Source organism: Drosophila grimshawi, unplaced genomic scaffold (assembly GCF_018153295.1).
Source record: "Drosophila grimshawi isolate 15287-2541.00 unplaced genomic scaffold, ASM1815329v1 contig_848, whole genome shotgun sequence".
Taxonomy (NCBI): Eukaryota; Metazoa; Arthropoda; class Insecta; order Diptera; family Drosophilidae; genus Drosophila; species Drosophila grimshawi.
The window spans coordinates 19337526-19353229 of NW_025063692.1; the positions used below are offsets into that span (position 1 = coordinate 19337526).

Sequence of the window (15704 nt, forward strand, 5' to 3'; positions counted from 1 at the left end):
TACCCATTCAAAGTTCCTTTAAATACAGCTCCTGTTGCACAGGATAAGTACAAAAGTACAAAAAAAAAAAAACACTCATTGTTCAACTTGACATAACATTTTTCATAAAAATTTAATACAAACATTAAATTTACAAATATATATATATAAAAACAATTCACAATCACATATAAATTTCGGATCATTTATCATTTCGGATGTTAAATATTTCGATTCGCTACATTCCTCAAGTATGGTTAAAATTTGCTAGTCCAGAGCAGAAAATTCAGGATCAAAGTTATTGGTGTTGCTATTGCGGCTATTGGTGCATTCACATTAGATTTATCAATGAATCAGCTATGAACGTTATTGCTTTGCCTTTTGCTGCTTCTACTGTTCGTTGCATGATTCATATACGTGGGATTGGTGCATTCGGTGTTTAAGTTTATGTTCGCATTGTAATGGGAATCGAATTCTGCACCTTTGCACTGAAACTCGATCGCATCAATATCATTTGTACTTTTAATCAAAATTTCGCTTCCATTCATTGGACCATTCGGTTCGTAGAGTACCTTCTTTCTTTCGCTGACATCTAAATCGTCATCAGTGTTATCATCCGTATCGTCACCGTTTTCACCCACATTGAATATAAATCTAGCTTCATTACTGGGATCGCTCTTGTGACTGCCTGATCTGCTATTTATTTTCCTGTATCTCACAGATTTTCTCGATCCATGGTTACTATTGCGCTGCAAGTGAATAAATAATGTTAATTTAATAATCAAAAACAGTTGGCTGGACGCTGAACGTGCGTGACTGCGGCGCTGCTTACCTGCAAAACTGCAAATATTATGGAGAATATCGTAATTATCAGCAAACAGATGGCGACTGCAATTGCTGTGATGGCTGTCAGTGGTGAGTCGAGGCGCAAAACAAATTCCTTGCTATTGCCATCGCCGTTAGTTTCGCCTCGATCCATATTTCTGAATATTCTGTCGGAACTCACTACAGTGCGACGCTTTCCAGCTGTTGAGGCAGTCTTACATTCACCTACAATTTACAGTTCATTATGTCGATGATCTCTCAATTCGCCTCTTGGCGGCTAATGCAATATTTACCCGTCTCCTTGTCACAGTGACAACAGTTTTCAGATTCAGTTTCATTATCGCCGCCCCCGCTTTTGTTCTGGCAGCACGGCACACACTGACTGTTCAACTGATCCAAGTGGAGGGGCGGAGCGCATGTCTTGCACGAGTACTGGCCGGGGCCAAAGCAAGAGCGACAGAAATCGTGGCAGCTCTTGCACGTCTGTGTTGTTGTATCATAGTACTGAGAGCTAAGGCATTCCATGCAAAGGCCGCCATCCAACATAAAGTGTGGGGGGCATGATGTGCATGCCAGTGGGCCAGCGCCTAAAACAATCAAAATCGGTTAATAGTTGACCTTATGTATATATGCATATGTATATATTAACCGTTGCAGGTTTTGCAGTAGTGATGGCATTTCTGGCACCCAAACTCCGATTTGTAGAATCCTTCGGGGCATTCCGGATGGCATTCGCCAGCTGCTAGCTGCCACCCAGCCGGGCACTGTACGCACTGATTACGACGGGGCCCACTGCAAGTGTGACAACTAAGATAGCACTTGGCACAGATGCCGCGATCGCTGTAGTAGCTGCAAACATTGATAAATGCATAAGATAAGAAAATAGATAAATTCATAAGATAATGAAATAAAGATAAATACCCATCGGCGCATGTTGTGCGACACTCGCCGTTCTGTAGTTCAAGTCCCTTGGAGCAATTGCTGCAATTGGTGCGAGACACGCACTGGGTGCAAGTATGCAAACAGGGCGTACAGACGCCCGTCTCCATATAGAAGCCATCTTGGCAGCCACTCACACAACTGCTCTGCTCCAGCAAGCGATTCTGATGGCATGACAGGCAATTCGATGATAGTGGCCCGTTGCAAGTCTCACAAGAGTCGTAGCACGGCATGCACTTGCCCTCACTGTGACTATAATATTCAGCTAGCATGTAAGATGTGGCAGTGGCAGTAACATGGGTGAGCAACAAAAAAGTTTTACACATGGTAGCTAGTCAAAATCAAATTAGAAACTTACATTCAAAACAGCTGTCACTGCCGGCCGCAGCGCATTTGTCCTTCTTGTTGAGCAGCCAATTTGGCAGGCATTCTGTGCAGATGCCATTGCTGCTACACGACTTGCAACCATCGTGACAGGGCAGGCATTCCAGGCGCTTCTTATCCGCATAGAAGCCATCCGGGCAGTTGTTAAGGCACTTATTTTGCCACGCATATCGACTAGGTCGGCAAGTGATGCAGTTATTTTCGGTGGCTCCGTTGCATGTGGCGCACGAGGAGTGACAGTAGGCACATCTGTGTGTTACATGTAACAAATAAATAATAGTAATAATAATTATAATACTAGAGAATCTTACTTATTCTCCTCCGTTTCGTACGTATCCAAGGGACACGCTGAGTAACATTTGTTCTCATGCATGACGAGGTGATGATCACAGCTGGTACAGTACTCGGGACGGTCCTGACACGACGCACAATTGGGCTCACAAGGCACACACGTTCGATTCTTAATATCTGAGTAAAGTGATGAATTGTTGTCGAGATATTAGGAATTTAACCATTCGTTCTTAGTGCTATTGTGCTTTTGACATACCCTCAAAGTAACCGTCGGGACAAACTTGCAGGCAAACGGCGAGATCAGTGACATGCAGGTGTGCCGGGGCACAGGTAAGACAACTGTCTGGACCAGCCCCAGCGCAGGTTTCACAAGAATCATGGCACGGCCAGCATGTGCCAACTTGATTCGGGAACGAGCGCGGCGGACAACGGCTGACGCAAGTGCTGCAAACGCAAAATAAAAAAATATAAAACATTAGGGTACATTAAATATAGAAGAATATATCTTCTTAATAATTCGTATGGATAAGAAATTGACGCACAGACCAATTCGTAAGAGTTTGGGAGAACATAGCTTTGAAAGAATATAAAATAAGTGTAAAACAACAATTGAATTAATGTTGTTTAATCCAATCGGTTTGGACAGCAAGTCAACAAGTCTAAACTTGTTGATCCCTCTTAAAACGAGATTGGCAAGGTCATTAATGCTAAGTGGCGGCTTGTTGGCCGCCTTGGCTTACTTATCCAATCGATAGTGGCTGCATGCCACACACTGTGTGGGTCCACGTCCGTAGCAGCCAAGGGAATCGCACTCGGCATCGCAGGAATAAAGTATGACTTTGTTATCACCATTGGCCAAGGGTTTGGGGGTCTGGACAGCTGCTGGTGCTGCTGCTGTCGACACATTGTGGCCGTCGAGCGTTGCGGTTGCTACCTCGGGACTGGAGCCAGCGCTGCTGAATATGTTTTGGTAGTTCAGATAGCTGGCATAGTTGTCCGTATTGAAGTTGCCACCTTCGTTGGCCGGTTGCCCAATATTGGAGGCCGAGGAAAATAGGAACGGATTGTTCGCAATGGGACTGTTACGCAATTGTGTATTCAACAGCTCTGATTTGAGTCGCATTGGTTGCGTTGAGGTGCCATAGAAGATCAGCTGCCATTTCGATAAGATGCCGGGCTGGTTGACGCGTCGCCGACCACCATTGATCACCTGCAGTGTCCAACGTCCCTCGGCCTTCTCGCCCCAGTAGTGTACACTGAGGAACGGCCAGTCATCAAAATTGGACTTGACAATGTCACGCGGCCGTTCGAACAGCAATGTGCTTGTCGTGCCCATGGGCGATGTCAGCAAAATACGTAGATTGCCGCGTGGAAAGAAACGTAATGTGATGCGGCACTGCACGTGCTCCAGATAGCGAACCTCGTTGATGGTGCCGGCGCAGCCATTGACGTCCATGTGCGTTGCTAGCGTATAGCCGTAGGCACCCTCAATTTTGCGATCCTCGTTGTTCTCACGTGACTTGCATATATGCTGTGGCGGCACCGAGTTCCATTGCTCCGCCAGAGTTACCATAGCGCCCGCATCCATCAGACCGTAGCCGAACTTATGACTGTATTTGCGCTTAACTCCGTTCTGTGTCCAACCGCTCTCCTTTTCCAGTGGCGCCGGTCGCGACGTGTAAACGACCAAATATTGCATATCGCGCCAAGTTAATTTTGGATTCGCTTCCAGCGCCAAGGCGCATATGCCAGCCGCTAGCGGTGCCGATGCCGATGTGCCCGTATGCTCCACCGTACAGATGTGATCGGGTCGCAGGCGTCCGTCCATGTCCACAGTCGCCACGCTTTTGTCGTGACCCGGCGTTCCCGAACTGTAGGTCGTAGCCAGAGTTGAGGAGCACTCCTCCAAATACCATGGCTTAAAACTGTCAAATCATCAAATTGAAATACACACATTAATTACAATGAACCCGGAATAACTTTATACTATCTTTAACCAACTTACCCAGCTTGCGTAGCGCTCGAAATGGACAGTGTGAAAATGGAATTGGTGTAGCCATCGCAGTTGCACGAATCGGTATAGCGACCGCCATTGCCCGAAGCCCACACAAATATGGAGCCCTTGCCCTGACGTCCACTGGTTACGCCATAGATGAAGGCTCGACGCGCCAACGGACCGGGCCCATCGACCGTAGAGCCATCATCCTCTGGTCCCCAAGATGCACTATATATATCGATATGCGATGGATTCAAACTCAATGCTTGTGCCTCAACCACATCATTCACTTTGCCATCCAGCATGCGTACACCTGCAAAGCAAAACATAGACTTTTACACATGCACACTACACATATCATATATATATACATATATATATATATATATATATATAAGTATATCAAATTAGATAATCAGTGGTAAGATGACAGATACTTGTCACTGACAGTACTTACCACCAATGCTGGCATTATATGCAACACCAACTCCACAATAGTTATTAAAGGCAACAGCGGCCACCTCTCCGGCGCATCTGGTGCCGTGCTTATTGTCACCATTATCCTGAGGCGTTGGATCCGAATCGTTGCCATTAATATCAAATGAGGCGTCCGGATCCTGAAAGTGTACGTTTCATTTATATTATACAATTATTCATCAAAATCAAAATCAAAATATGCAATACATACATAGTTTTGAGCCAAATCCGGGTGATTAGTTTGAATGCCGTCATCTAGAATGGACACAACGACACCTTTGCCCGTGTAGCCCTTCTGCCAGGCGGGACCGATATTCATGTCAAGGCCATCCTTAGCTCCACCGTTCTTTCAAGGAGACACCAAAATACAAACATATTTATGAACTTTCGGTTAAATACAATAATACATTTTAAAGTTGCCAACTAAATGACTCAATGAAATGTATCTCCAAAATAAGTTAGATTCAATAGCAATAGCATCTCCTGTGTAAGCCATAAATTATGTTATGTAGTGCGTGTGTAATAATATATATATATATATATACATATGTACAAATCGGTCCCTATGTGAATCTAATTAAAATTCGAGTTTGTGAATTTTGTGATAGAGTAAAAGTGGTCGCCTGAATGGATTTACCAGTTTTTTAAATACTGGTTATTCAAATTTCTGGAATTACCGATGATAATATGGTTTATGTAATTTTAATGATTTAAATATATCCGTTTAAAGCGTCTAATGGAAATTCTAATTTTCGCGACACCCTTGTTATTTTGATATTATTATGTTTTATGTAATAATATGATGTAATTATATATTAAGTAAGAGCCTCAGTTTCAATTCAAGTTGCACAGTGGATATTTAAAAAATTGTACATAAGATGAAAGACATGAAAGGCATGATGACATACTTTACTCACCAAATACCACTGTTCCTTAAACAACGGATCAGAGAATAGGAGATGCGAGGTGACGTCACGGTACTCGAGGCGCGGTGAATGCGTTCCAGCCAAAGATGATGGGCCTGGGGAATATGAAAAATGCGTATTCGTATGCGGATCGATAGCGTAGTCATTAATCTGGCGCAATATATTGTACGGACTGTAGGTGGGTATGTCTTGATAAGGGCCATCCCGTTTTTGGCGGATCTTCTCGTGCTGTTGCTGCAGCCATTTTATCTATTAAGCAAAAAGCACAAAAAAAAAGAAATATTTTTTTTTTTAATTTAATTAAACGTCAATCAAACGGATCATTAAACAAACAAGCGATGAAGGTCAGAGATCAAGGTACACATATATATATATATATATATATATATTTGGCTATCCACCACTCACCTCGAACTCCGAACTTAAGGCACTGTGATGCTTGCGACTTGAACGAAGCGAACGCTTTGACACACGATGATGCTGAAACAGATAATAGTCGTCAAGGGCGCCAATCTGTGAAAGATACAGATATTTACAATATTGAGTGGCGCGTACAATGTGTACATACTTATTACGATCATATATTTGAAGAATGCAAGTGTTTTGTTTAGTTTTGTTTTCTGTTTTGTTTTTTGTTTTTTTTTTTTTTTAACGCTTTATGTACCTGTCCCTGATTGGTGAAGCCGTATTTGTCAGCTATGCTGTCAGCCACATATTTGCCAGCCGGTATATGGACAGCAAATTCATTTGTGTAGATGGGATCGTCGGGTATGCTATACGCACCAAATATTTCAATATCGTCGAAATGATGCTTCTCAGTCTGTTCAGCGTTCTTCTCCTTCGGTTGTTTCGCACTGGATGTTGTATTCTTATTGTTGTTGTTGTTGTTGGTGTTGTTATTGTGAGTATTGTTAGCCTCAGAGTCAGTCTCAGCGACGATCAGTGTTGGATGTGTGCTATTACGATTTCCAATTGATTTCGTTGCTATTCTTTTGTATGGTTGTTGGTATTTCGAGTAGTTATTGATTGGAGAGAATTCACTGGCGCTCGCATCAATGTCGAGTATTCCAGCAGAATGTTGAGTTTCGCTTACGCTTTCAATATTATTATGGTTGTTATTATTATTTTTATAATTTGATGTAATATTATTTTGAAAAGCAGCACTAGTATTTCCTAGACTTAAGATCGCTAAAACTAATACAAAATATATACAGCTTGTTGCCATTCGATTACATTTGCATAAATAGATTTTTCTAATGAGTTTTGCATATGGATGGCATCTGCTGGCCGTCCGGTTGCCCAGTTTAGCTTTTGGCGTTGAATATGAGCAGCAGGATGATTTTAAAGTTGATGATGATGATGTAAATGGTGATGTTTCTGGCCGCAGGTTGTTGTTGTTGTTGTCGTTGGCGCAATCCGTACACGTACGCTCCACAATAAATGGTAATTCGACGGTTCTTTTGTCAGTGCCTGTATCAAGCATATTTAACTCGGTTCAGCTCCAGATTTATTTGTATTTATTTTGAGATTGATCCCGATTCTCCTATTTGCCTGTGTGTGGGGTTCTGTGTGTTTCTGTCTGTCCTCCAGATTTCATGTATCCTCATAGGTATATAGTGTAATTATGAATTTGGATTATCTGCATGAATAGATAGAAATATGTCAATTTACAATGTGAAGGCGCACTGGGCTCGAGCAAGCATCGGTTAATTATTGCTTGGCAAGCGAACCTTTAGCTCCACAGCACTACACTTTTTGTACTGTTTGCACTTGGGCTTGTAACAAAAAGAATTTAAGATAACTATACGAAAAACAGTCGCCGGAAACGTGAATCACGACCCATCTCAATGCATACAGCTTAATTACACATTTATGTACGGAGTGCTCTCTATTCTTCGAATGTTGCTCTCATTGAAGCACTTAGTTATCATTTCGATTTTTTTTATTTGTTATTTTGCATTCGCATTCGCAATCGTAATTGTTATTTTCAAGTGAAATTGTGTGTTCACAAAATGACATTATTGAGTATCATTAAAGATTGAAATTATCTATGCAAAGTCATCAATTTGCTTAAGCTATTTAACTGTTTGTATGTATACATAAATCATGATATTCTCTCACTCGAAGAAGTATCTATAAGTCCGAGCTTTTCTCTCTTTGTACTGACTGTATACGATTGTCTAAAGGTACTTCACCCCTTTAAAGCCGATTGGTCAACAAGTTGTACAAATAATCAATAATCAATTATTCACAACAAAATTGTTGCTTTTTTTCACGTTAACTGTCAAATTCCCACTAATCACAAATGACCATAACACTTAATTATTTACTTATTATTTATTATATATATATATCTTTGTTATTATTATATATATATGACATAATTATATACACACACACACACACACATATATATATATATATATATATATATATATATAATAGACTTGGATTTTTTTAGAGATGGCTTAGATGGCCTGGAGGGGAATTCCAGGAATCTCGAACAATTTTTTTTTTCTAACCAATTTAATTAAGAATAAAAGATAATCACAACATTTATTTATAGTACGAGAGCGGCCCTGTGTTAGCTAAATACATATAATCACATTATTAAAAACCACGGGACCATGACAACAAAACACGAACTTAAGGGAAATATTATACAATTAAAAAACTAAATAAAAAATAAATGTTGATGAAATTAAACTTTTGATGTTAAACCAGTTTCCATGTCGGAAAAAGTACCCGGCCAGTCATATTTACAAATTAATATTAAATATATTTGACTTCGGATTAAATTGAAAACACTTCGGGATGTTTCAGACATGGTATAAGATTTCTGTTTCGTGTCGTGTTGGACGGGGGACGGGATCGAATTTGAATTCCCGTTGCCATCTTTTGTGTCAACATAATACTTCTGCTAAACAGTACACATAAAAATGTATACATACATCTGCATCTACAGGCATGAGTAAAGGGGTATAAGTGGATATGCATTGTTGCAAGTTATGATGTACATACGTCTATGTGTTGTCTGTTGGACACAAGTACATTGTATAATGTATGTATGTGTACATACAATTATGCGAATGAAAAAACAATATTATATATTGATTCCGGTTTCTATTTTACTGTGCCATTCGTCTATACAACAACAAATCATGAAAATGTGTATGTATGTATGTATGTAAATGTACATGTACAACATGCTTATGTATTTACATACAGACATACATATGTGCTAATAGCTCACATGTATTTGTTTTCTTTTATTATAAATTCACACACGTTCGTTTTTGCCAGCATTTAATCACTGATTTTTTCACAAACACAGTGAAATATTTCGCACTCACCGTACAAACACAAACACAAAAAACAAGACAAAAAAAAAAATATTAAAAAAAACGGTAACAATAGCTTTTGTATGTGTGGGTGAATTGTACAGGCACAGATTTTATACACAAACATAGATAAAGTTTGGTATATAAACTAAAGGCATAAGCGCTGCATTTTGCATTGCATTTTACATTTATATGTTCTTATATACATTGTTATTTACATACATACATACAAAGTTATGTACAATAAAACACGCTTTTGCACTGACATCCGCATGTTCATACACATCACAAATATGTATGTATGTAGCATAGATGTAATCATACATACTATGTTTGCAAGTACCTATATATGTATGTATGTACATATATGTTGCAGTCACTATTTTTTTTTCGTTTTTTTTTCGATTGAGCCAAAAGTAGTTTATCAACAGCACTGAAGGAGAAGGTGCTTACCATGAGGAACTAACCGAGCGGAGCGGACCGACCGAACTAGCAAACGACGCAACCTCGACTGCGCTCCAGCTTAAACTGAACTTTATTTTGAAGTTAAGCATACACCGATACGTACATGTGTATGAACGTACATATGTATGTATGTATGTATGCATGTACATACAGACATTCGTATTGAGTCGTCGACTATCTCTTGCTCACTGGACTTGATGAGCTAGTGGTAGTACGTACGTACATACGTACATACATATGTATGTACGCCTGTCCGAACATTAATACTCATGAAAGCACAGCTTATGAGCTTTCAAAACAAAATAAAATGCAAAACATAACACGCAACCGTGCTGTAACAAAACCCAAACTAATTAGTATTACGTATGTACATATTTACCAACACACTTACACACCATATATCTCTATGCAGGTATATACGAGCACACATTTAAGACAAGTTTCGTATGCAACTTAAAGCCAACTTACTCACACAGGCACACATAAAGCTGTGCGCACGTACACACGCACACACACACACACACACATACATGATTATATGTATTCATTTGTATGACGCTCTCAGTGCTGACATTCAAAGAGGTAGCGTCTTTAAAACAAGGTTTTTTTTATTGGATAAACAAGATAGACGCTGGCGAATTGTGCTTTTTTTTGCTATTTGCTAAATGCACAATAATAAATATTTAATGTACCTGTTAATAAACACTAACATATTTATTTATTAATGCGCATCGTAAAATAATAGCATTCAATTTGTTAAGTATGTGCAGGCTTTAGATGGCGTTGCAGTTAGACAGGGTGACACAATACTCGTAGTTTGTCCTTGTTCATTAGTGGTTCATCAAGTGGACAGCTGATTTGATGACGCGCATACGATTGTTATCGAACTTATGAGTTGACCTATCGCGCGTGCTACTGATAAGCTACCCCTCTTGTTATGCATGTATGGCAAATTATCTATACAAATTGTTTATGTGCATATTTTAGCCATCTGAAATTGTTTGTTACCTGCTACCGTTAATATCAGTCATGGCCAAAATTCGTACTCCACACACATACATTTATATACAGTCTGTATGTGTGCATACACACACACATACATGCATAGATTCATATGTATCTGCTCAGAGCAGAGCTCGTTTTGCTCTCACCCTTTTCAGCATCGAACGATGAAACAATCAGCAAGCAATTATGGCGGTTGAGCGGCTTAAAGTATCTCACACCATCGCCATCGAAAAATAAGTGTGTGGTGTGTGTACATATGAAATGTATATGGGAGAGTAATGCAGATAGTTCAAGTTAATTAAATTGCGTCACACATCGGCGCTGAGTATTGGTTTCCTTTTGTGGCCAGCATCCATCCACAAGCGGTGCCGGTCGCGTTAAGAGTACTTTTTTTGCTTGCTTTTGGGGTTTGTGTGCCAGTTTCATCGACCCGCTTACGTCGTCTTAAAATTCATACCTTGATTTTTGGACTCGAATGTGGTTCCTGGAAATAGTAGCGAACCAATATCAAAATCAAAGATACTTTTGTTTTATTTTATATAAGATCAATATTTTATTGTCAAGATGCAAAGAATTAAATGATTTTTTGCGCGCATGGGCAAATTTAAAATAAAAATTGTCCACTAAAAAATTATTTTCGGTTACAGTATACAAAAATCTGCTCTTCTGGCCATTCCTTGGCATCCCGATTGTCCTTGATTCCTGTAAACATAAAAAAACGTTAGTCAAATGTCTCCACATTGCAATATAATATCAGCTCAAATGGCTGCAGCAGAAGTCAACAAAAGCCTTTCTAAGCAATCGATTTTCAGCCAAAACTAAACAATGTCAGTACGAAACAGCATCCGTTTGAATTTCAAGAAACCTAAGATATATGTACATGTATATGGATGATATAACTAGTACTATTAACTAGACACAATCAGTAAAACAGAAATAATTTTTCAGCTTCCAAAAGGCAGGACTGGGAACTATCTGTCAAAAAGTTTAAAGGCTAAATGGAAAATGGAATAAATATCGTTTAATGGTTTAAAGTGGATTATGACCAATAGATAATGGTATCTTCTCGGTTGAGTCCAACATATTTTTTTAATAATCTTGACTTTATTTATTGCAATTGAATACATTCCATAAAATGATTTATCCATGTATATTTAAATATGCTCATTAGACTCCATTTCAATACATTTTATTTTGGGGTTATTTGCAGACACTTGTTAAGCAATTCAACAATTTTGATCTTATATCAATAATATACAATGGGTGTCTAAGACACTTCTACAAGAGCTCCTTGAGTGCATATATATATATATATATATGTACATAGTGCATATATACAGTTGCGAAAAAAATAGCACCACCACGACATTTTTTTCCATTGATCAACAATCGAACAATTAGTCTCAAAATTTTTTTAAAAGCTGGTTTTTAGTATATTTTCCCCACATACGTAACAGGTAGTACTGTCCTTGAAATACTTATCAAAACATTTTTTTTCAAGGGAAAAGCGAGGTAAATAATAATAGACCCTGGTATGTTTCGCAGACTTGCTTGTATAGAAAACGTTTGTGCTAAGAGATTCGACTTTGGTTTTTTTTTTTAACGATCATTTATTATTTCGATTATAAAGCTTAGATAACTCCAAAATTCTCAATGCGCGGTGGAAAAAAGTGCAGTGTGAAAAAAGCGATGTAAATCATATAGAGAAGTTAGTCGATTAGTTGGATGATTGAAAAATATTTCCGACGCACATAAGCTATAAGGAAACTGATGACAAATCGAACCGGAATCCAGCCTTGTCAGTAAAAAGCAGCTGCACCAAAAAAAAAAGTACATTAACATAATTGCGACTGTGCAAACTGTTCACGTTCACGTCTGCAAAAATTGAATGTCTCAACGAACACAATTCAAAATCATGCAGAGTAAGAGAGTTGCCGCTTTCAAAAGTCGAAAATATTTGCAATTGGATGAAGTTCACAAAGGAACGTGTAAATTATCCAGTTCAATTAATTAAGGATATTTTATGGAAAGATAAGAGTTCAGTCGTTGGGAATCCTCAAAACTCTGAATCTAGAATACACCCCAAAACTTGCTGTTAAATATGGAGTAATTATCTTTATTATAATTAATATAATTAGTTAGTGTTATTTTTTTTTTTTTGATTTTATTTTTAAAGTGTAAAAAAGTTGAAAAGGGTAAATAAAAATATTATTTTTTTTTTCTTTTTAGATCTTTTATAGATTTATCCACATCTAGAAATGTATTCATAAGTTCCTTAAACTTACAAATATAGGAAATGCACCTTTGAAACATATTCTTATGAGCATGGTGCTATTATTTTTTCGCTACTGTAGATATTATGTAACCATATACGTGATAATTATTATTATAATACTTGCATATTTTAATTTCGTAACGTATGCCAAATTCTGATCCTGTTTATAACTCATGTGAGCATATATTTTGCTGTGTAGAGTGTTTGAAAATCAAAGATTTACAAAAAATATGTTTCGATTTTACAGTTCTTCTAGCATTAGGTGTGGATGATTTAAAATACACAAAACAAAAAAAAAAAACACGGAAAATTTGCCATTTTAAAAATGTATATTGTTCATTAAGCAAACATTCTCCACACCATTCAGGTGAAATAAATGCAATCGTTTGACGACTCAGATTAAAGATGTAAAAAATTGTATCACCAGTTTCTTTTGATGATAACAGAATTCCCAATAAACGCTATGCTACTCGTTGCGCAATTAACAAAAGAAACAATATTAAGTACGTGACTGTAATTCCCAATAAGTGTTGGACGACTCAAATGCAAGTTACTCAATGAATATATCGTACACAATCATATAGTTATAAGCATACATACACATACTTGACAAACCAATTGAGAAGGTAGTTCGGTATAGCTGTGTAGAAAGCTGAACCTGGACTTCATTAATTCGCGATCACTTTTTAAATACACTTGTATTATCACAGTATTTCACGTCTCATAAAAATAAACAACGATTTGTGAATTTCATAACTAGTAATTTACTGTTGAGAAATGAATGAATTATTTATACATAAGACCAGAACTTGCGCTTGAAATGTACATTTTGAATCCAAAACAAATGCACTTTTTATACATTTTTTTTTTATTTCGCTATTTAAATAGACGAGTTCTATTAATAGTCGAGGTAATTTCGATAACTGCTGTTGATAATCGTGACAATAGGATATAAAACTCAACATAGCAAAAAGAAAGAGCAGTTTACCTACACGATTAAGACAGACAAAGCCAAAATACAGAAGACGTTTTTTTTATTTATTTTTTTTAATATATATATACTTTCATTCAATGACCTCTGCAAATGTATTAAGTAAATATCAATAAATCTTCTATCATTCACAACTGTTTCTGTATACAGACGCACAAACACACACACACACACACAAACACACACACACACACACACAAACACATATACACACTCAAGCATTCAATATTTCAGCATTTCGTTATAAACCAAGTGTTAATTTCGTGGCACATTAGGATAGTGAACCGTACATACCTTTTGCTAAATCAGGTTTTTACTCCAAGTTACAATGCGAATTCTCGTGTTGGCATCTTTAGGCCAACCTAGAATATGCTGTTGTAGCGATCCCTTGTACATCATGGTTATATATATTTATATATATATACATACATATAGAGACCAGAAGTGCCCAGAACATTGTTGGAATACTTTCCCTTTCCTTATATCCCAAAAAACTTGTTCCTCCCATAAGTCATAGATAATATTATTTTTATTATGATCCCCTAAAAACCCAAAAGTCATAATTTATATTATGACTTACCAACTATTTTTTCTTTTTTTTAACGATAGATTTTCATTTTATGAATACAAACTATAGTAATTTGGTAAATAATCAAAAATAGAATTGGTTGTTATCCGTAAATCTAAAAGCAAAAAGCGTTTATTCCCCTTATAGAATACACAATATAGTTTATTTGAATGACCGTTGCAAAATCAGAATCATATTTTGTAAACAGCGGCTGAGATACATTTTTTCCAATTTCTTTTACAAACTTTAAGCATACGAATCATTTATATTTTTCTTGTTCTTGTTTTTCCACAAAATTTGTCGCATATCGATATTAACCAAAAAATGTTCAAACTTGGAATGAAAACGCCAAAAATTGTGAAGTAACTGCATCATATTGCTGGATGACCATCTTTATGGATGAAAAAGCAGAAGCCAAAACAAGATGTGAATGGATCAACATTTCAGTGACGTGTTTTGTGTTGTTTGCTAAATTGTCGAAGCAATTTTAACATTTTATAATATATTTATGATAAGAATCCTAGTCGCTGATCGTTTCTGAGCAACGGAATGCTTAACAAATATCAAAATTGAAAAAAAAAGAGCCAAATCTGTGATAAAGTTTACGCACCTCTAAAGGATATAAAATGCAAGAACTGACAAAATAAATAATGCAACCCAGTCCCCTCCCCCCAACAAGACAATTTGAAATTTAAGCTCGATCTGTAGATCTGTAGTTATGTGTATAATATATCTCCCCCTTTCACATACTAGAATCCAACCCCACCGAGCCCTGGAGCCAGGACATCCACTCGATACTCACCATAATTTGTTGCTGCACAACATTGCACATAATATTGGAGAAGATAAGACCATTTAACCTATGAATGTATGTATGTATATATACATAGGTATATATATATATATATAGCATATACTTATATTTGAGAAAAATTATCAAGACATGATGGATAAGAAGGTTAAAAAAAAAGAATACTCAAAAAGTGTTTTACATATAAAAATATCCATTTTGAAATTGTAGATATGTTGTGTGTGAGCACATACACAATTAATTACTTGTCGCCCAATTATACATTTTTTTGATCTCCATTCGTGGCGAAGTTTTTTTTTTTTATGTTGCATTAATTTTTACTTTCTTAAAACTACACTTAAAGGGTGATTTTGGGTTTTTAAAGCGGCAAAAAGCCTAACAGGTGACATAATTGAAAAATTATTACATTAAATCATAATAGATGATTGCGG

At 37.3% G+C, this 15704-nt stretch overlaps 1 protein-coding gene across 4 annotated transcripts; it reads right to left on the reverse strand.

Moving 5' to 3' along the window:
- Positions 1 to 81: 81 nt before the first annotated feature.
- Positions 82 to 9676, reverse strand: LOC6564969 (furin-like protease 2). Of its 4 annotated transcripts, none has more exons than XM_032738270.2 (17): positions 9612 to 9676; positions 6482 to 7456; positions 6226 to 6330; positions 5991 to 6066; positions 5809 to 5912; positions 5103 to 5237; positions 4872 to 5031; positions 4424 to 4727; positions 3159 to 4343; positions 2675 to 2862; positions 2439 to 2595; positions 2102 to 2376; positions 1726 to 2008; positions 1454 to 1653; positions 1098 to 1391; positions 812 to 1029; positions 82 to 728 (listed from the first exon to the last, which is right to left on the reverse strand). In XM_032738270.2, the coding sequence occupies exons 2-17, from the start codon at positions 7298 to 7300 to the stop codon at positions 333 to 335; spliced, it is 4899 nt and encodes a 1632-aa protein (XP_032594161.1). In that variant the 5' UTR covers positions 7301 to 7456; positions 9612 to 9676; the 3' UTR covers positions 82 to 332. The 4 variants fall into 4 exon arrangements, with proteins under 4 accessions (XP_032594161.1, XP_032594159.1, XP_032594160.1 ...); XM_032738269.2 differs by having other exon boundaries at positions 152 to 728; positions 5800 to 5912; positions 9612 to 9675; XM_032738268.1 differs by having other exon boundaries at positions 85 to 728; positions 5800 to 6066; positions 9612 to 9675.
- Positions 9677 to 15704: the final 6028 nt, after the last annotated feature.